Source organism: Seriola aureovittata, chromosome 4 (assembly GCF_021018895.1).
Source record: "Seriola aureovittata isolate HTS-2021-v1 ecotype China chromosome 4, ASM2101889v1, whole genome shotgun sequence".
NCBI lineage: Eukaryota > Metazoa > Chordata > Actinopteri > Carangiformes > Carangidae > Seriola > Seriola aureovittata.
In genome coordinates this window covers 27,644,547-27,666,504 of record NC_079367.1, presented here as the reverse complement: position 1 = coordinate 27,666,504, position 21,958 = coordinate 27,644,547, and the positions used below count along the sequence as shown (strand labels likewise).

Genomic DNA, 21,958 nt, shown 5'->3' with positions numbered 1-21,958 from the left:
CACACTCACTGTGGCTTAATATGGTTGTATCAAGTAACAGGTTAAAATGGAGATTTCAGTCAACACTAACTTTCAAATGAGTTTCTTTTTAATAAGGTAAAACATTCATGAAGTCATTTACAGATGTACAAAACGGGGGTGTTAAAAGCTCAGAGTAGAACAGACTGGATCCCCTTCCCACAGAAAGGCCACAATTGTGTTATATCTGAACTGTGCCTCAGTGAGGTTCAGAGTTTGGAGAAGGCTATTGTCTTTGGACTCTTCTTCTCCATGGCAGCCTGAGCGGATTTCATCACATCTTGAGTCTGAAGCATGCTCATGTTCCACGTGGCCTGGAGAAGGACAAACAAGGTATCTGTGTAAGTTCTCATTCGTCCAGGTCATAGTTATCTCTTTCTCAGATTAAATCGAAGGCAACTGGACTTGTATTTGTCTGTGGAAGACGTTTCGCCTTTTATCCAAGCGGCTTCATCAGTTCTTATGTATTGGTCTCTCTAGTCCGCACTAGTCTGACCAAGAAAGTGGAGTAGGACCCAGGTATGTCCAAGATTTCGACATTGCTGTCTTCAAAGGAGTGTCAAAAAAAGACACACTCCTTTGAAGACAGCAATGTCGAAATCTTGGACAGGGAGGACAGATGGTTTGAAAGGGGAGTCAAAGAAGCCATCTATGTAAAAGTGGAGAGGCCATCGCTAAACAGGGGAGGGGGTCTGCGACACCATCTATCCCCCATCTACAATGTCGCCCTTTCATCGGTACCCAGGAGAGTCAACAACATAACCTCAGACGACTCTCAACGATCGTCATCCACCAGGGGCTCACCTGACCCTAACGACTGTCGTTCACACGGGATAACAACAGGTCACCTGACCCTAACGACGGTCGTCCACATGAGACCACAACAATGGTCAGGTGAAACCAGTACTTTCACAGGTACCTTGGTGGACCCACCCACAAGAGGTTAAATACCTGGGTCCTACTCCACTTTCTTGGTCAGACTAGTGCGGACTAGAGAGACCAATACATAAGAACTGATGAAGCCGCTTGGATAAGGCAACTAAGCCAGTTGCCTTCGATTTAATCTGAGAAAGAGATGACAAACAAGGTAGTGATGAAATTCAGTGAAAAAAAATGGCAGCTTTGTGGTGTGACTGACAAACATGTTCAGAAAAATCCACCATTGTTCAGTTTTAAAAAAGGAATATAATGATCTTACCATGTAGTCCAGTCCCTCTGCCACACTGTGGTCTCTGGCGTAGATGAGGTTGATTTTGGTGCCCTGCACAGCTATAGGACTGCGAGCAGCAATCTCATCGGCCATCTCCAGAGCTCCGGCCATCATGGCCTCCTTATCTGCAAACACTCGGCTGGAGAGAAAATGTGGATTTCAAAATGTGAGGTTTACTGCTTCAAAATAAGTGAAGCTCTTTAAACTCACAGCACATCAAAGTGAAGCTTTGTATTGATTGAGTGATTAGTAATCATTTTTATGCTCTACTAGAATGACTTTTTTTGGCTTTTTTTTTTTTTTTGCCTTACTATACTGTGACGTTTTGTGCCTGACTATACTATGACGTTTTTTGCCATTTTTATGCCTTATTATACTATGACGTTTTTTGAAATTTTATGCCATACTATATGTATTTTTTTGGCTTTTTATGCCTTACTATACTGTAACGTTTTGTGCCTGACTATACTGACGTTTTTTGCCATTTTTATGCCTTATTATACTATGACGTTTTTTGACATTTTATGCCATACTATACTATGACGTTTTTTGCCATTTTTATGGTCTACTAGAATATGTATTTTTTTGGCATTTTTATGCCTTACTATACTGTAACGTTTTGTGCCTGACTATACTATGACGTTTTTTGCCATTTTTATGCCTTATTATACTATGACGTTTTTTGAAATTTTATGCCATACTATACTATGACGTTTTTTGACATTTTTATGCTCTACTATAATGACTTTTTTTGGCTTTTTTATGCCTTATTATACTGTGACGTCTTGTGCCTGACTATACTATGAAGTTTTTTGCCATTTTTATGCTCTACTATAATATGTATTTTGTTGGCTTTTTTTTTTGCCTTACTATACTGTGACGTTTTGTGCCTGACTATACTATGACGTTTTTTGCCATTTTTATGCCTTATTATACTATGACGTTTTTTTGACATTTTTATGCTCTACTATAATGACTTTTTTTGGCTTTTTTTTTCCTTACTATACTATGACGTTTTGTGCCTGACTATATACTATGACGTTTTTTGCCATTTTTATGGTCTACTATAATATGTATTTTTTTGCCATTTTTATGCCTTACTATACTGTGACGTTTTGTGCCTGACTATACTATGACGTTTTTTGACATTTTATGCCATACTATATGTATTTTTTTTGGCATTTTTATGCCTTACTTTACTGTGACGTCTTGTGCCTGACTATACTATGACGTTTTTATGCTCTACTATAATGACTTTTTTATGCCTTATTATACTGTGACGTCTTGTGCCTGACTATACTATGAAGTTTTTTGCCATTTTTATGCTCTACTATAATATGTATTTTGTTGGCTTTTTTTTTGCCTTACTATACTGTGACGTTTTGTGCCTGACTATACTATGACGTTTTTTGCCATTTTTAAGCCTTATTATACTATGACGTTTTTTGAAATTTTATGCCATACTATACTATGACGTTTTTTGCCATTTTTATGCTCTACTAGAATATGACTTTTTTTGGCATTTTTATGCCTTACTATACTGTAACGTTTTGTGCCTGACTATACTATGACGTTTTTTGACATTTTATGCCATACTATATGTATTTTTTTTGGCATTTTTATGCCTTACTTTACTGTGACGTCTTGTGCCTGACTATACTATGACGTTTTTATGCTCTACTATAATGACTTTTTTATGCCTTATTATACTGTGACGTCTTGTGCCTGACTATACTATGAAGTTTTTTGCCATTTTTATACTCTACTATAATATGTATTTTGTTGGCTTTTTTTTTTTGCCTTACTATACTGTGACGTTTTGTGCCTGACTATACTATGACGTTTTTTGCCATTTTTAAGCCTTATTATACTATGACGTTTTTTGAAATTTTATGCCATACTATACTATGACGTTTTTTGCCATTTTTATGCTCTACTATAATGACTTTTTTTGGCTTTTTTTTTGCCTTACTATACTGTGACGTTTTGTGCCTGACTATACTATGATGTTTTTTGAAATTTTATGCCATACTATATGTATTTTTTTGGCATTTTTATGCCTTACTATACTGTGACGTTTTATGCCTTATTATACTATGACGTTTTTTGACATTTTTATGCTCTACTAGAATATGACGTTTTTTGGCATTTTTATGCCTTATTATACTATGACGGTTTTTGAAATTTTATACCATACTATACTATGACGTTTCTTGCCATTTTTATGCCTTATTATACTATGACGTTTTTTGAAATTTTATGCCATACTATGTATTTTTTTGGCTTTTTATGCCTTACTATACTGTAACGTTTTGTGCCTGACTATACTGACGTTTTTTGCCATTTTTATGCCTTATTATACTATGACGTTTTTTGACATTTTATGCCATACTATGTATTTTTTTGGCTTTTTATGCCTTACTATACTGTAACGTTTTGTGCCTGACTATACTGACGTTTTTTGCCATTTTTATGGTCTACTAGAATATGTATTTTTTTGCCATTTTTATGCCTTACTATACTGTAACGTTTTGTGCCTGACTATACTATGACGTTTTTTGCCATTTTTATGCCTTATTATACTATGACGTTTTTTGAAATTTTATGCCATACTATACTATGACGTTTTTTGACATTTTTATGCTCTACTTATAATATGTATTTTGTTGGCTTTTTTTTTGCCTTACTATACTGTGACGTTTTGTGCCTGACTATACTATGACGTTTTTTGCCATTTTTATGCTCTACTATAATATGTATTTTTTTGGCATTTTTATGCCTTACTATACTGTAACGTTTTGTGCCTGACTATACTATGACGTTTTTTGCCATTTTTATGCCTTATTATACTATGACGTTTTTTGACATTTTATGCCATACTATACTATGACGTTTTTTGACATTTTTATGCCTTATTATACTATGACGTTTTTGACATTTTTATGCCTTACTATAATATGTATTTTTTTGGCTTTTTATGCCTTACTATACTGTAACGTTTTGTGCCTGACTATACTGACGTTTTTTGCCATTTTTATGCCTTATTATACTATGACGTTTTTTGACATTTTATGCCTTACTATACTGTGACGTTTTTTGACATTTTTATGCCTTATTATACTATGACGTTTTTTGAAATTTTATGCCATACTATGTATTTTTTTGGCTTTTTATGCCTTACTATACTGTAACGTTTTGTGCCTGACTATACTGACGTTTTTTGCCATTTTTATGGTCTACTAGAATATGTATTTTTTTGGCATTTTTATGCCTTACTATACTGTAACGTTTTGTGCCTGACTATACTATGACGTTTTTTGCCATTTTTATGCCTTATTATACTATGACGTTTTTTGAAATTTTATGCCATACTATACTATGACGTTTTTTGCCATTTTTATGCTCTACTATAATATGTATTTTGTTGGCTTTTTTTTTTGCCTTACTATACTGTGACGTTTTGTGCCTGACTATACTATGACGTTTTTTGGCATTTTTATGCCTTACTATACTGTGACGTTTTGTGCCTGACTATACTATGACGTTTTTTGCCATTTTTATGCTCTACTATAATATGTATTTTGTTGGCTTTTTTTTTTTGCCTTACTATACTGTGACGTTTTGTGCCTGACTATACTATGACGTTTTTTGCCATTTTTATGCCTTATTATACTATAACTTTTTTTGACATTTTATGCCATACTATACTATGACGTTTTTTGACATTTTTATGCCTTATTATACTATGACGTTTTTGACATTTTTATGCCTTACTATACTGTGACGTTTTGTGCCTGACTATACTATGACGTTTTTTGCCATTTTTATGCCTTATTATACTATGACGTTTTTTTGACATTTTTATGCTCTACTATAATGACTTTTTTTGGCTTTTTTTTTCCTTACTATACTATGACGTTTTGTGCCTGACTATATACTATGACGTTTTTTGCCATTTTTATGGTCTACTATAATATGTATTTTTTTGCCATTTTTATGCCTTACTATACTGTGACGTTTTGTGCCTGACTATACTATGACGTTTTTTGCCATTTTTATGCCTTATTATACTATGACGTTTTTTTGACATTTTTATGCTCTACTATAATGACTTTTTTTGGCTTTTTTTTTCCTTACTATACTATGACGTTTTGTGCCTGACTATATACTATGACGTTTTTTGCCATTTTTATGGTCTACTATAATATGTATTTTTTTGCCATTTTTATGCCTTACTATACTGTGACGTTTTGTGCCTGACTATACTATGACGTTTTTTGACATTTTATGCCATACTATATGTATTTTTTTTGGCATTTTTATGCCTTACTTTACTGTGACGTCTTGTGCCTGACTATACTATGACGTTTTTATGCTCTACTATAATGACTTTTTTATGCCTTATTATACTGTGACGTCTTGTGCCTGACTATACTATGAAGTTTTTTGCCATTTTTATACTCTACTATAATATGTATTTTGTTGGCTTTTTTTTTTTGCCTTACTATACTGTGACGTTTTGTGCCTGACTATACTATGACGTTTTTTGCCATTTTTAAGCCTTATTATACTATGACGTTTTTTGAAATTTTATGCCATACTATACTATGACGTTTTTTGCCATTTTTATGCTCTACTAGAATATGACTTTTTTTGGCATTTTTATGCCTTACTATACTGTAACGTTTTGTGCCTGACTATACTATGACGTTTTTTGACATTTTATGCCATACTATATGTATTTTTTTTGGCATTTTTATGCCTTACTTTACTGTGACGTCTTGTGCCTGACTATACTATGACGTTTTTATGCTCTACTATAATGACTTTTTTATGCCTTATTATACTGTGACGTCTTGTGCCTGACTATACTATGAAGTTTTTTGCCATTTTTATACTCTACTAGAATATGTATTTTGTTGGCTTTTTTTTTTTGCCTTACTATACTGTAACGTTTTGTGCCTGACTATACTATGACGTTTTTTGCCATTTTTATGCCTTATTATACTATGACGTTTTTTGAAATTTTATGCCATACTATACTATGACGTTTTTTGACATTTTTATGCTCTACTTATAATATGTATTTTGTTGGCTTTTTTTTTGCCTTACTATACTGTGACGTTTTTTGCCATTTTTATGCCTTATTATACTATGACGTTTTTTGAAATTTTATGCTATACTATATGTATTTTTTTGGCTTTTTATGCCTTACTATACTGTAACGTTTTGTGCCTGACTATACTGACGTTTTTTGCCATTTTTATGGTTTATTATACTATGACGTTTTTGCCATTTTTATGCTCTACTATAATATGTATTTTTTTTGGCATTTTTATGCCTTACTATACTGTAACGTTTTGTGCCTGACTATACTATGACGTTTTTTGACATTTTATGCCATACTATACTATGACGTTTTTTGACATTTTTATGCTCTACTTATAATATGTATTTTGTTGGCTTTTTTTTTGCCTTACTATACTGTGACGTTTTGTGCCTGACTATACTATGACGTTTTTTGCCATTTTTATGGTCTACTATAATATGTATTTTTTTGGCATTTTTATGCCTTACTATACTGTAACGTTTTGTGCCTGACTATACTATGATGTTTTTGCCATTTTTATGCTCTACTATAATATGTATTTTTATGCCTTACTATACTGTAACGTTTTGTGCCTGACTATACTATGACGTTTTTTGCCATTTTTATGCCTTATTATACTATGACGTTTTTTGAAATTTTATGCCATACTATACTATGACGTTTTTTGACATTTTTATGCTCTACTTATAATATGTATTTTGTTGGCTTTTTTTTTGCCTTACTATACTGTGACGTTTTGTGCCTGACTATACTATGACGTTTTTTGCCATTTTTATGCCTTATTATACTATAACTTTTTTTGACATTTTATGCCATACTATACTATGACGTTTTTTGACATTTTTATGCCTTATTATACTATGACGTTTTTGACATTTTTATGCCTTACTATACTGTGACGTTTTGTGCCTGACTATACTATGAAGTTTTTTGCCATTTTTATGCTCTACTATAATATGTATTTTGTTGGCTTTTTTTTTTGCCTTACTATACTGTGACGTTTTGTGCCTGACTATACTATGACGTTTTTTGGCATTTTTATGCCTTACTATACTGTGACGTTTTGTGCCTGACTATACTATGACGTTTTTTGCCATTTTTATGCTCTACTATAATATGTATTTTGTTGGCTTTTTTTTTTTTGCCTTACTATACTGTGACGTTTTGTGCCTGACTATACTATGACGTTTTTTGGCATTTTTATGCCTTACTATACTGTGACGTTTTGTGCCTGACTATACTATGACGTTTTTTGAAATTTTATGCCATACTATATGTATTTTTTTGGCATTTTTATGCCTTACTATACTGTAACGTTTTTTGCCATTTTTATGGTCTACTATACTATGACGTTTTTTGAAATCTTATGCCATACTATACTATGACGTTTTTTTTACATTTTTATGCTCTACTATAATATGTTTTTTTTTGCCATTTTTATGCCTTACTATACTGTGACGTTTTATGCCTTATTATACTATGACGTTTTTTGACATACTATACAATGACATTTTTTGACATTTTTATGCTCTACTAGAATATGACTTTTTTGGCATTTTTATGCCTTACTATACTGTGACGTCTTGTGCCTGACTATACTATGACGTTTTTTGACATTTTATGCCATACTATATGTATTTTTTTTGGCATTTTTATGCCTTACTACACTGTAACGTTTTGTGCCTGACTATACTATGACGTTTTTTGACATTTTATGCCATACTATACTATGACGTTTTTTGACATTTTTATGCTCTACTAGAATATGACTTTTTTTGGCATTTTTATGCCTTACTATACTGTGACGTCTTGTGCCTGACTATACTATGAAGTTTTTTGCCATTTTTATGCTCTACTAGAATATGTATTTTGTTGGCTTTTTTTTTTTGCCTTACTATACTGTGACGTTTTGTGCCTGACTATACTATGACGTTTTTTGCCATTTTTATGCTCTACTATAATGACTTTTTTTGGCTTTTTTTTTGCCTTACTATACTGTGACGTTTTGTGCCTGACTATACTATGACGTTTTTTGAAATTTTATGCCATACTATATGTATTTTTTTGGCATTTTTATGCCTTACTATACTGTAACGTTTTTTGCCATTTTTATGGTCTACTATAATATGTATTTTTTTGCCATTTTTATGCCTTACTATACTGTGACGTTTTATGCCTTATTATACTATGACGTTTTTTGCCATTTTTATGCTCTACTAGAATATGACTTTTTTTGGCATTTTTATGCCTTACTATACTGTAACGTTTTGTGCCTGACTATACTATGACGTTTTTTGACATTTTATGCCTTAGTATACTATGACGTTTTATGCCATACTATATGTATTTTTTTTGGCATTTTTATGCCTTACTTTACTGTGACGTCTTGTGCCTGACTATACTATGAAGTTTTTTGCCATTTTTATGCTCTACTATAATATGCATTTTGTTGGCTTTTTTTTTTGCCTTACTATACTGTGACGTTTTGTGCCTTATTATACTATGACGTTTTTTGACATTTTATGCCATACTATATGTATCTATTTTGGCATTTTTATGCCTTACTACACTGTAACGTTTTGTGCCTGACTATACTATGACGTTTTTTGCCATTTTTATGCCTTATTATACTATGACGTTTTATGCCATACTATACTATGACGTTTTTTGACATTTTTATGCTCTACTAGAATATGACTTTTTTTGGCATTTTTATGCCTTACTATACTGTGACGTCTTGTGCCTGACTATACTATGAAGTTTTTTGCCATTTTTATGCTCTACTATAATATGTATTTTGTTGGCTTTTTTTTTTGCCTTACTATACTGTGACGTCTTGTGCCTGACTATACTATGACGTTTTTTGCCATTTTTATGCTCTACTATAATGACTTTTTTTGGCTTTTTTTTTGCCTTACTATACTGTGACGTTTTGTGCCTGACTATACTATGACGTTTTTTGACATTTTTATGTTCTACTAGAATATGACGTTTTTTGGCATTTTTATGCCTTATTATACTATGACGGTTTTTGAAATTTTATACCATACTATACTATGACGTTTTTTGCCATTTTTATGCCTTATTATACTATGACGTTTTTTGAAATTTTATGCCATACTATGTATTTTTTTGGCTTTTTATGCCTTACTATACTGTGACGTTTTGTGCCTGACTATACTATGACGTTTTTTGACATTTTTATGTTCTACTAGAATATGACGTTTTTTGCCATTTTTATGCCTTATTATACTATGACGTTTTTTGACATTTTATGCCATACTATACTATGACGTTTTTTGCCATTTTTATGCCTTATTATACTATGACGTTTTTTGACATTTTATGCCATACTATACTATGACGTTTTTTGCCATTTTTATGCCTTATTATACTATGACGTTTTTTGAAATTTTATGCCATACTATGTATTTTTTTGGCTTTTTATGCCTTACTATACTGTAACGTTTTGTGCCTGACTATACTGACGTTTTTTGCCATTTTTATGCCTTATTATACTATGACGTTTTTTGACATTTTATGCCATACTATACTATGACGTTTTTTGCCATTTTTATGCTCTACTATAATGACTTTTTTTGGCTTTTTTTTTGCCTTACTATACTGTGACGTTTTGTGCCTGACTATACTATGACGTTTTTATGCTCTACTATAATATGTTTTTTTTTGGCATTTTTATGCCTTATTATACTATGACGTTTTTTGAAATTTCATGCCATACTATGTGTATTTTTTTTTGGCATTTTTATGCCTTACTATACTATGACGTTTTTTGCCATTTTTATGCTCTACTAGAATATGACTTTTTTCGTCATTTTTGTGCCTGACTATACTATGACGTTTTTTGCCATTTTTATGCCATACTATACTATGACGTTTTTTGACATTTTTATGCTCTACTATAATGACTTTTTTTGGCTTTTTTTTTGCCTTACTATACTGTGACGTTTTGTGCCTGACTATACTATGACGTTTTTATGCTCTACTATAATATGTTTTTTTTTTGGCATTTTTATGCCTTATTATACTATGACGTATTTTGAAATTTCATGCCATACTATATGTATTTTTTTTTGGCATTTTTATGCCTTACTATACTGTGACGTTTTGTGCCTGACTATACTATGACGTTTTTTGCCATTTTTATGCTCTACTAGAATATGACTTTTTTCGTCATTTTTGTGCCTGACTATACTATGACGTTTTTTGCCATTTTTATGCCATACTATACTATGACGTTTTTTGACATTTTTATGCTCTACTATAATGACTTTTTTTGGCTTTTTTTTTGCCTTACTATACTGTGACGTTTTGTGCCTGACTATACTATGACGTTTTTATGCTCTACTATAATATGTTTTTTTTTTGGCATTTTTATGCCTTATTATACTATGACGTATTTTGAAATTTCATGCCATACTATATGTATTTTTTTTTGGCATTTTTATGCCTTACTATACTGTGACGTTTTGTGCCTGACTATACTATGACGTTTTTTGACATTTTTATGCTCTACTATAATGACTTTTTTTGGCTTTTTTTTTGCCTTACTATACTGTGACGTTTTGTGCCTGACTATACTATGACGTTTTTATGCTCTACTATAATATGTTTTTTTTTTGGCATTTTTATGCCTTATTATACTATGACGTATTTTGAAATTTCATGCCATACTATATGTATTTTTTTTTGGCATTTTTATGCCTTACTATACTGTGACGTTTTGTGCCTGACTATACTATGACGTTTTTTGAAATTTTATGCCATACTATGTATTTTTTTGGCTTTTTATGCCTTATTATACTATGACGTATTTTGAAATTTCATGCCATACTATATGTATTTTTTTTTGGCATTTTTATGCCTTACTATACTGTAACGTTTTGTGCCTGACTATACTGACGTTTTTTGCCATTTTTATGCCTTATTATACTATGACGTTTTTTGACATTTTATGCCATACTATACTATGACGTTTTTTGACATTTTTATGCCTTATTATACTATGACGTTTTTTGAAATTTTATGCCATACTATGTATTTTTTTGGCTTTTTATGCCTTACTATACGGTAACGTTTTGTGCCTGACTATACTATGACGTTTTTTGCCATTTTTATGCCTTATTATACTATGACGTTTTTTGACATTTTATGCCATACTATACTATGACGTTTTTTGCCATTTTTATGCCTTATTATACTATGACGTTTTTTGAAATTTTATGCCATACTATGTATTTTTTTGGCTTTTTATGCCTTACTATACTGTAACGTTTTGTGCCTGACTATACTGACGTTTTTTGCCATTTTTATGCCTTATTATACTATGACGTTTTTTGACATTTTATGCCATACTATACTATGACGTTTTTTGCCATTTTTATGGTCTACTAGAATATGTATTTTTTTGGCATTTTTATGCCTTACTATACTGTAACGTTTTGTGCCTGACTATACTATGACGTTTTTTGCCATTTTTATGCGTTATTATACTATGACGTTTTTTGAAATTTTATGCCATACTATACTATGACGTTTTTTGACATTTTTATGCTCTACTTATAATATGTATTTTGTTGGCTTTTTTTTTGCCTTACTATACTGTGACGTTTTGTGCCTGACTATACTATGACGTTTTTTGCCATTTTTATGCTCTACTTATAATATGTATTTTGTTGGCTTTTTTTTTGCCTTACTATACTGTAACGTTTTGTGCCTGACTATACTATGACGTTTTTTGACATTTTATGCCATACTATACTATGACGTTTTTTTGCCATTTTTATGGTCTACTAGAATATGTATTTTTTTGGCATTTTTATGCCTTACTATACTGTAACGTTTTTTGCCATTTTTATGGTCTACTATAATATGACTTTTTTTGGCATTTTTATGCCTTACTATACTGTGACGTTTTATGCCTTATTATACTATGACGTTTTTTGCCATTTTTATGCTCTACTATAATGACTTTTTTGGGCTTTTTTTTGCCTTACTATACTGTGACGTTTTGTGCCTGACTATATACTATGACGTTTTTATGCTCTACTATAATATGTTTTTTTTTTGGCATTTTTATGCCTTATTATACTATGACGTTTTTTGAAATTTCATGCCATACTATATGTATTTTTTTGGCATTTTTATGCCTTACTATGACGTTTTTTGACATTTTTATGCTCTACTAGAATATGACTTTTTTCGTCATTTTTGTGCCTGACTATACTATGACGTTTTTTGCCATTTTTATGCCATACTATGACGTTTTTTGACATTTTTATGCTCTACTATAATGACTTTTTTTGGCTTTTTTTTTGCCTTACTATACTGTGACGTTTTGTGCCTGACTATACTATGACGTTTTTTGACATTTTTATGCTCTACTAGAATATGACTTTTTTCGGCATTTTTATGCCTTACTATACTGTGACGTTTTTTTGCCATTTTTATGGTCTACTAGAATATGTATTTTTTTGGCATTTTTATGCCTTACTATACTGTAACGTTTTTTGCCATTTTTATGGTCTACTATAATATGACTTTTTTTGGCATTTTTATGCCTTACTATACTGTGACGTTTTATGCCTTATTATACTATGACGTTTTTTGCCATTTTTATGCTCTACTATAATGACTTTTTTGGGCTTTTTTTTGCCTTACTATACTGTGACGTTTTGTGCCTGACTATATACTATGACGTTTTTATGCTCTACTATAATATGTTTTTTTTTTGGCATTTTTATGCCTTATTATACTATGACGTTTTTTGAAATTTCATGCCATACTATATGTATTTTCTTTTGGCATTTTTATGCCTTACTATGACGTTTTTTGACATTTTTATGCTCTACTAGAATATGACTTTTTTCGTCATTTTTGTGCCTGACTATACTATGACGTTTTTTGCCATTTTTATGCCATACTATGACGTTTTTTGACATTTTTATGCTCTACTATAATGACTTTTTTTGGCTTTTTTTTTGCCTTACTATACTGTGACGTTTTGTGCCTGACTATACTATGACGTTTTTTGACATTTTTATGCTCTACTAGAATATGACTTTTTTCGGCATTTTTATGCCTTACTATACTGTGACGTTTTGTGCCTGACTATACTATGACTTTTTTTGGCATTTTTATGCCTGACTATACTATGATGTTTTTTAAAAAATTTATGCCATGCTATATATAATATGACGTTTTTTTGCCATTTTTATGCTCTACTATAATATGACTTTTTTTGGCTTTTCTTTTTGCCTTACTATACTGTGACGTTTTGTGCCTGACTATACTATGACGTTTTTTTTTCCATTTTTATGCCATACAATACTATGACGTTTTTTTGCCATTTTTATGCTCTACTATAATATGTATTTTTTTTTGCATTTTTATGCCTTACTATACTGTGACGTTTTGTGCCTGACTATACTATGACGTTTTTTGCCATTTTATACTATGACGTTTTTTGAAATTTTATGCTCTACTATAATATGTATTTTTTTTAGCATTTTTATGCCTTACTATACTGTGACGTTTTGTGCCTGACTATACTATGACGTTTTTTGCCATTTTATACTATGACGTTTTTTGAAATTTTATGCTCTACTATAATCTGTATTTTTTTTGGCATTTTTATGCCTGACTATACTATGACGTTTTTTGAAATTTTATGCCTTATTATACTATGACGTTTTTTGACATTTTTATGCTCTACTATAATGACTTTTTTTGCCTTACTATACTGTGACGTTTTGTGCCTGACTATACTATGACGTTTTTTGAAATTTTATACTATACTATGACGTTTTTCCATCCATACCTTCAGCTGTAACACAGCCAAAATGATCAGCAAATCAAAAAAGAAAAGTGAAGAAAATGTCCAAAAAAGGACAGAGGGACCCCTGAGGGTTAATAAATCCCATGAACCGCTACTTAAATTACCACTATTATGTTTTTTTCTGTGCTAAATTTAACATTACTGGGGAGGAGAGCAACGCGACTAGAAGTGACAGCGAGAGAGGGCTAGTAGCTTCTCCTCTGCTCTGTCTCAGCGGAGACCGTCACAACTTCATTCACTCATTTAACAAAACAAAAAAAAAAAAAGCAACTAAGGAAGCAGTAAATGGACTTACATATTTAAGACTTAACTAAATGTAATTTAAGACCTAACATGCGGCTAATGTAAAGCTAGCGGAGCTTGGAGAGTTGGTTATCTGGTTGCTAGGCGCACGCAGGCACGCACACAGGTCAGGAGCTGCCGTTGCCATGGCAATGTGAAAATCTGCCCAGAATTTGGCTTCTACATGGCTTCAAACAACTGCAAATTATGAGAAAACCGTTACTTGTTTTCATAAACCGAAAAGACCGTGCCAGACACTGAAGCCAGAACTTTCTACAGTCTCTATTTTATTCAGATATTCCTTAAAATGAGTGAGTAAGCTCAGTGCGAAGACAGAGTGAGATTCTTTTGAAAAAAAAAAGACGATTACATTAGGTGTCAATGAGAGTGAGACAGGTATTGCTGCCGGACTCGGCACCCCCGTTTAAATTTTGTGCAGACCCTGCCTGTCAAAGTTACATTTTATGAATCCCAACAACTATGTCTACATTTTCAGAAAGAATTATTTGTCTCCTTTTTACGGTTTGGCCGCAAGCTCGAGTTAAAAATAAAAATAAAGGTTATTTTTTACTGCTTCACGCACTCTAGCCAACTGACGCTTCCACTCTAACTTTGAAGAAAAAGTGATTTGCACTCCTCCTTTGAGTGCTCCCAGTTTGAAAAGTTTACATGTTATGTAAAAACAGTTCCTGTCTTTTTGAGAGAGCAGAAGTTTTCCTCCGTTTTATAGTTTGAATCACATTTCTACGTGCAGGTATGAGAGAGCTGGGTGACTCAGAAAAAAGGTGGGTTTCTAAAGATAATTCCAATGCATTTCTAATGCATTATTTACTCCCAGTTTTTTGGGAATAACTTTGGGAAAAATTGGAATTTTAACACCAAAAGTCATAGCACCCCTTTCGGGATCAAGACGCACATTTTGATGTATATATTACCGGGGTTTTCTCAAAGCTGCGGGACAAGTTGTGCGCCGAAATTTGGCGGAAGAATAATAAACCCGAAACAGAATATTAATATATGCCTGAGTGCCTCGGAGCTGAGCACCCGTGGCACTAATCAATGAAACAAATGTAGATGATGATTGATGATAGGATGTATTTACCTGACCAGGCCGCTGCTCTTGGCTTCATCTGCATACATCTTCCTGGCGGTCAAAGCCAAGTCGTTCACCAGGCTGCAGAAAATGGGAGTTAGTCACATGACAATATGACTTATTATATAAACATTGAAGATACAGGAAACGCAAAATTGTGACTTTGTAACTTAATAGGTGTTAATTATGTCTGTTTTGCCATCAACTCCCGGAAATGTAACAAATTACAGTAAATTGCTTCTAAATGATTTTTGTCTAGATGTTCTCTTTATTTCCATGTTCTGACATGTAAACTCATTTCATCACAGAGGAACTGGTCCAAATAAGGTACTGCTCTGGTGTGTGACTGACGGTCATTAGTCTAAATAGTGATGACAGGGACTTTACTTGAGATTTAGATTCTTATCCATCACACAACACCGACAGTGAGGCGTCTGATCGGTCCCACATTGATTCTGCAACAGGACGAGTCTAAATGTTCAGCCAGAGTCATAAAGAACTATCCTCAGAGACCTGATCTCAACATCATGGAGTCACGTTTAACTGTTAGAGCAGTTAGAACACACTGCTCTGTAAATGTTTTCAGTTGTGGTTGTTCAGGGCTCATGGTGGAGTAATATATAGTCTATGAATGTAAGATTCCTCTGATACCTTTACAACAAGAGGCTTTGTTGTTTCCACAATTGATTATATTTGTAATTGAAAGTCATATTTAACAAAAATCACTTTAAATCCTTCTATGATGATGATTTTTGTCACTTTTAAATGATTTGCACAGAACATCACATTCATTCCTACAGAGAGGCTGCAGACATGGTTTATAAAAATGACCAATTTACCTGCTGCTACCAATGACTTTAGGAAGTCTCTGGAGAGTCCCAACGTCTGCTGCAAGCCCGATATCAACTTCCTGTAAAGCCAGGAAGACACAAACAGACTGTGGTGACATCATCTCCAAGTATCAAATCAGACAGTATCAGAACATCACCTACATGATTTCTTTCACCTGTATCCTTTTATACAGAGGAGCTCATTTGTGCTTTCCAAATTAAAATGCTGTGTCCCTGTTTTTATTATGTTCTTAAAAACTTTCTATTTCATGTTTATTTTCCTTTGGTTAAACACTCTGAATGAGGATGAATTTGGTTGCTACAGTTCTTATTAAAATATTTTTGTTTTACATCAAGAACTGAAACTGACAACTATCAAAAATACGTCAGAAAACATCCTTAAATACATATTCTTTAAAAAAAGTTAAATAATTACAATAGAGTGTAAAAATAAATATAAAGCCTTTTTCTTTTGTCTTTCTGTCAATGATAATTACAACTTTTATTTTTATGTTTAACTTTAACTAGCTCCTTTTATTTTTCAGCTTCTTAGTTATTCTTTATTTTGGTCTTAATCGTTTCTCTATTCCCTATTTAACATTTCCCGTTTTCCAAACCACATTTCCAAATGATGAAAGTTGGATGGACATGTACTCACCTTGACCTGGAACCAGGCGTCCTGGGTACACAGGCGGATGTCACAGGCTGTGATCAAGTCAACACCTGCAACAGAGCACAACAGCCACTGGAGTTATCTGATTCTAAACTGCAGCGATACGGTGATAGACAAGACATAACTCCTGTATGATGGCGCAGGCATACAAAAAAACAATATGACCGAGAGCAACCTCAACCCGTATCACGAAGCAGGTTCACCTTTCTCTGGTTTCACTGAATAACACGTCAATCTTTAAAACTGCTTCCAAAGACAGGACTACTGAATTAAGCCATATTTGAAGAACAGGACCCCGGTCTGGATCAGGTTAGTCAAATAGCATCTGTTACCGTGGCAATCTACTCTGCTTAAAACTGAAGCCAGCTTTGTGACACAGGATAACCAGAGGTAAGCCTCAAGACAACTGGCTAACACACTATTCTTACTTGGTGATACAGGCCCCCTTAGCTTCAAAGTTAGGCCCTAATTCAAAATGTACTTATGGTCGCACTATAATAATGTCCCACCTCCTCCGACACAGGCTCCGTGGACGGCCACCACAACAGGCTTTGGACACTACGGGAAGAAAAAAGCAATAATTAATCATTTCATAGGAAAATGTACCAAAACAACCCAACATTTTCAATGCTGTTCAAACACACAATCATGTCTGTGGCAAGTCTGATCTTAAGATTACAGCTGCAACGATTAATCAATTATTTGATTAGTCACTAAAAAATGTTTTTACTGCAACTATTTTGATGAATATTTTTTATACATTTTATAGACTAAATGATTAATCAGTTAATCTAGAAAATAACTGGCAGATTAGTCGTCAGTTGCAGCCCTACTTATCATTCCTTCGTGTGATAAACAGAACCACTCCTCAGGTCAGACCTTCTCTATGACGGAGAATGTCTCTTGATACTTGGCGATCTTTTGTCTGAGGTTCCAGGAAACTCTGGCCGTGTCGTCGCCCTGTGGCTGGAGTACGTCGCTGGCCATGTCCATCAGGTCAATACCTGGGCAGTATCAGAACACAGACGATAAATACAACTCTACCACAAAAACAAAGTCATTAAAAAGTGTAAACTGCCCGATACCCACCAGCTGTGAAGATCTTCCCTGCTCCAGAAACCACCACCACTCTGCAGTCCGGGTCTCCGGCTATTTCATTAAAGCAATCCACCATCTCACTGAGAGAAAAAACACATTCCTGTCAATGTTGGGGAAACTGCATTAGAGTAAAGAATAATATCCAGATTAATTGTTTGTTTTGTATGTTTGTGGTGGCTACAGCAAATGATTGCATATTCATTTAAACAGATTCCTGCCTCCAGAAGGCTTTGTTCATGGCATTGCGTTTCTCAGGCCGGTGAAGCTCCACATGTGTGACAGACTCTGCCGGGTGGCTGATGGCCAGGGTGGTGTAAGGAGAGGTGGGAGCAGCTGAAGACGACATGGCTCTGACCACAGACTGACTGGGCACCCACAAACCCCTGTCTGAAGTGAGAAGAGAGACAATGATGAAACATAACAAGTTCATCCTGAACAGAACAACAACAGCATGAGACTGAATTCCTCTGAGGCCGAGAAACGGTAACAGTGATGAGACTCACGAGCAGAAGAACACAGATCAATGGAAGCTAAATGGCTTTAGCTTCACTGCCATGGAAATCTAATCTACTATTCTGATAAACAATCACTTCACTGCTTTTTTCAGCAACATGTAAAATATTCTGATCCCAGGTTTTCAAAATGTGGGGATTTGATCATTAACTGTGATTAACTCTCTCTGGGTTTTTGAGCTGCATGTAAATATTTGGAAGGTAACAATCATGCAAAAAGGTATGATAAAAGACTTCCACTGGTCTGTAGCAAAGTTAAATTATTTGGCCACATTTTAGGGCTGTTACTAACGATTATCTATAACGACTATCAACTCATCTGCAAATTATTTTTTTGATAAATTATTTTGTCTAAAAAAATGTTAGAAAATTGTGAAAAATAACTGTTTTAATTTCCCCCAGACCTCTGTGATTGACTTTAAATGTCTTGTTCTGTGTGATCAATAAAAATTCAAAGATATTCAGTTCTCTATCATGTTATGTGTATCATATGGAGTTGTAAAGAAAAGATCAAATCCTCAAATTTCAGTAGCTGGAGACAATATTTGACATTTTTTCTTTGAGTTAAAACAATTATTTAATTCTAAATATAGACGCTCATTCATTTTCTGTTGATTGACCAATAGATCAATCAAGTAATAGTTGCAGCTCTGAATAATTTAAATAGTTCTGATAACTGATTAACTGTTTATCTTCTTTTTTTTTCTAGCCTCTTTGTCTTGTGTAATACATATTTTAGTTTATTTAATTACATCACCTTGGGTTTTTGGAAACTTGTCTTCATAGACTTTTAACTAATAATCGATGAATCAAAAAGATAACCAGCATGTTACTTGTCAATGTAAAATAGTACGTGTATTATCTGTGACCACAGTGTAAACTACAATAACATATGCAGATGAGCTCTTTGCATGTTGCATGAGAAACTCCTGCAGCGCTGTGACCTTTCACCTACATCGCCATTCATGTCTTCTGTTGACTTCAGTTTAACACATTTTCATCTACAAACTATCACGAGCGGAAGCTTGTGACAAACACCAAACATCTGTAAAGCTAACATCTGAAGCACAGTGAAGTTTTATACATTTTCCTCGATAACACAACAGCCAACTAACACACACACACACACACCACCGACACTTACATTTGGTGAGAGTTGACCTGACAATGACTGACAACATCGCAAGTTCGCAGGTTCGCAGATCTCAGAGTCCAGAGTCTTTACTGATCAATAAAACTGCAGCAAACAGGGAGAACTGATTCACTTAGCCTGCTGCCCTACTAATTAACATTAGCCTAGAGCTAACTGATGCTAACTGCTCTTAAACAAGTGTCTTACCTACTGTCTGTAAAGTTCGCTGGTGGCCAGCAAATGTACAGAAGCAGAAACACAGGACCGATGTACAGAGCAACAGTTTAGTTGCAGGTTGCAGCTTCTTAAAGTTGCAGCCAAAGGTTTGTGTTACTCTTTGATAACTGGCTTAGCTCAGTCTCATGCGCATGCTCAGCCTGATACGGTGGCTGACGGGGCTCAAACCCGAGACACAAAGAAACTCGAGTCAAAAAGCTTCAGGGGAGGGGAGGTTTGATTGGTGCTCTCATATTACGTAAAAGATCAATATCTATATTAGTCGATAATTGTGTTAAAAAAAACGTTGCTTTACATTCACCAGTTTAGAATATCGGTTTAGAAAATGCAGCATATTTAACAACTAGACTGTAATATTCTGAGTGAGACACAAAACTTTTTTATTCAAGTTTTATCCAGACAATAATTTACCTGATACATAGTATTCAGCAGAAGACTCCTACTCATTATAGTGAATCAGCAGTTGGATGGAAATGGATAGTAACATGCAACAATTTATTACATTTCATTGCATTACTCATTGAAACCTGTGTTAAGGGCCTATTCTTAATAATATATCTTTGGACGGTGCCTTTTCACCATTTGCTCTTGTACTCTTACTGTTATTCTCTGTCATCCTATGATATATTAATTTTCTCTCTTGCCTGTATTCTGCTTTCCTTAATATTTTATTTTTGTTTTACTTTTTTCTCTCCTGCAGTGTGCTCGTCATTGCAGCATTCACAAATCATGTCTCAACTAAAAACAGGGCAAAAGGAAAAAAAGAGGAACTTAACCAAGTGCTACCAGAGGCCAGGAGACAACAAAAGGACATTACCAAGCAATTTTTCAATATGATAAACACCAAAAAATTACTCACATGAATATGGAACCAAACAAATTACGCTGTGACTTTTCCTTCCACCTCACTCTCCATCCCTCATTCCCACAGAGGAACTCCTCACCACATGGACATGGATTGAAGAGAGGACAGAAGGATCTGATGAATGGAGTCATAGTGCCATAAAAAAGACGACATCTGTAAAAGAATAAGAGGTCAAATATATAATAACTAAATTAAAAATGTGGAAATATAAAAAGAAATATAAAAAAAACTTGAAAATGCTTTTACCTATTGCTATGGCTATTCCTTGAAGCTGTCCATGAGTTGGCTTCAGGCGGCTTTCCTGCCCAGGCTGAGAAGTTCCTGCACACCTGAATTCAGCTTTGGCAGAAGCCTTTTGATCGAGCAGCATAAAATGACAAAATGAATATGGATAGACCTGATAGGCCAGAAAATGGATATGTATGGTCAGTATGCATCATATTTTCATCACAAATCCCCATGCTTGTGCTGTGTTGCTTTCTGACACATGGGTGCACTGCTTGATTTTACATCTCTCTGTATAAGGTTATACTGCCCCCTGCTTTCCTCCAGTCAATGCGATGGAGCAATGCCACGCCTGGACATCGTCCTTCCTTCCAAACCCCACCGTCCAACCAGTCCAACCAGTCCAGTCAGTCCAGTCAGCCCAGTTTCAGCACCAGCATCCCACAGTGGCTCCCTACCTGGCTCCTCCTCCTCCCCTTCCTCCTTTTTCCCTATTCTTTCCCCTAGCTCTAGCTCTTCATCTAACTCTTTTTCTTCCTCTCCCTCCTTTTCCCCTAAGCTTTCTCCTGGCTCCTCACAGAGCTGTCACCCTAACTCCCCCACCCCAGGGTCAGAAGAGGACCACAGGGCTTCAGTAACACCTGAGCTGCCCAGTGAGCCTGGGGCATCATGCCTCCCCCAAACAACCGAAGTGCCCAAGGAGCCTGTGGAGGTGTGCCCCCCCAAAACACTAGATGTACCCAGGGAGCCTTTGGGCCCCCCCCCCCCGAAACATCTGAGTCATCCAGTGAGCCAGGGTTGTTTGGAGACTGGCC

General features: G+C 34.3%; 1 protein-coding gene across 4 annotated transcripts; it reads right to left on the bottom strand.

Annotated features, from left to right (window-relative positions):
- Positions 1-66: 66 nt before the first annotated feature.
- Positions 67-20,191, bottom strand: ech1 (enoyl CoA hydratase 1, peroxisomal). Of its 4 annotated transcripts, none has more exons than XM_056374883.1 (11): positions 20,024-20,191; positions 19,829-19,921; positions 18,391-18,559; positions 18,164-18,252; positions 17,954-18,078; positions 17,584-17,632; positions 17,060-17,124; positions 16,411-16,481; positions 15,581-15,652; positions 1,217-1,367; positions 67-332 (listed from the first exon to the last, which is right to left on the bottom strand). In XM_056374883.1, exons 2-11 carry the CDS (start codon positions 19,863-19,865, stop codon positions 228-230), a joined length of 933 nt encoding a protein of 310 aa, XP_056230858.1. In that variant the 5' UTR covers positions 19,866-19,921; positions 20,024-20,191; the 3' UTR covers positions 67-227. The 4 variants fall into 4 exon arrangements, with proteins under 4 accessions (XP_056230858.1, XP_056230859.1, XP_056230857.1 ...); XM_056374884.1 differs by having other exon boundaries at positions 20,028-20,191; XM_056374882.1 differs by having other exon boundaries at positions 19,829-20,191.
- Between the last annotated feature and the right edge of the window lie 1,767 nt (positions 20,192-21,958).

What these genes read in the sequence shown, in the direction of transcription:
- ech1 (XM_056374882.1), bottom strand. Translation starts at nt 19,865, where the DNA reads ATGTTGTCAGTCATTGTCAGGTCAACTCTCACCAAAT. An exon ending in CATTCTCCGTCATAGAGAAG is followed by an intron (nt 17,633 to 17,953) that starts GTCTGACCTGAG and finishes TTCTTCCCGTAG; the next exon opens with TGTCCAAAGCCTGTTGTGGT. An exon ending in AAGAGCAGCGGCCTGGTCAG is followed by an intron (nt 1,368 to 15,580) that starts GTAAATACATCC and finishes TTTTCTCTCCAG; the next exon opens with CCGAGTGTTTGCAGATAAGG.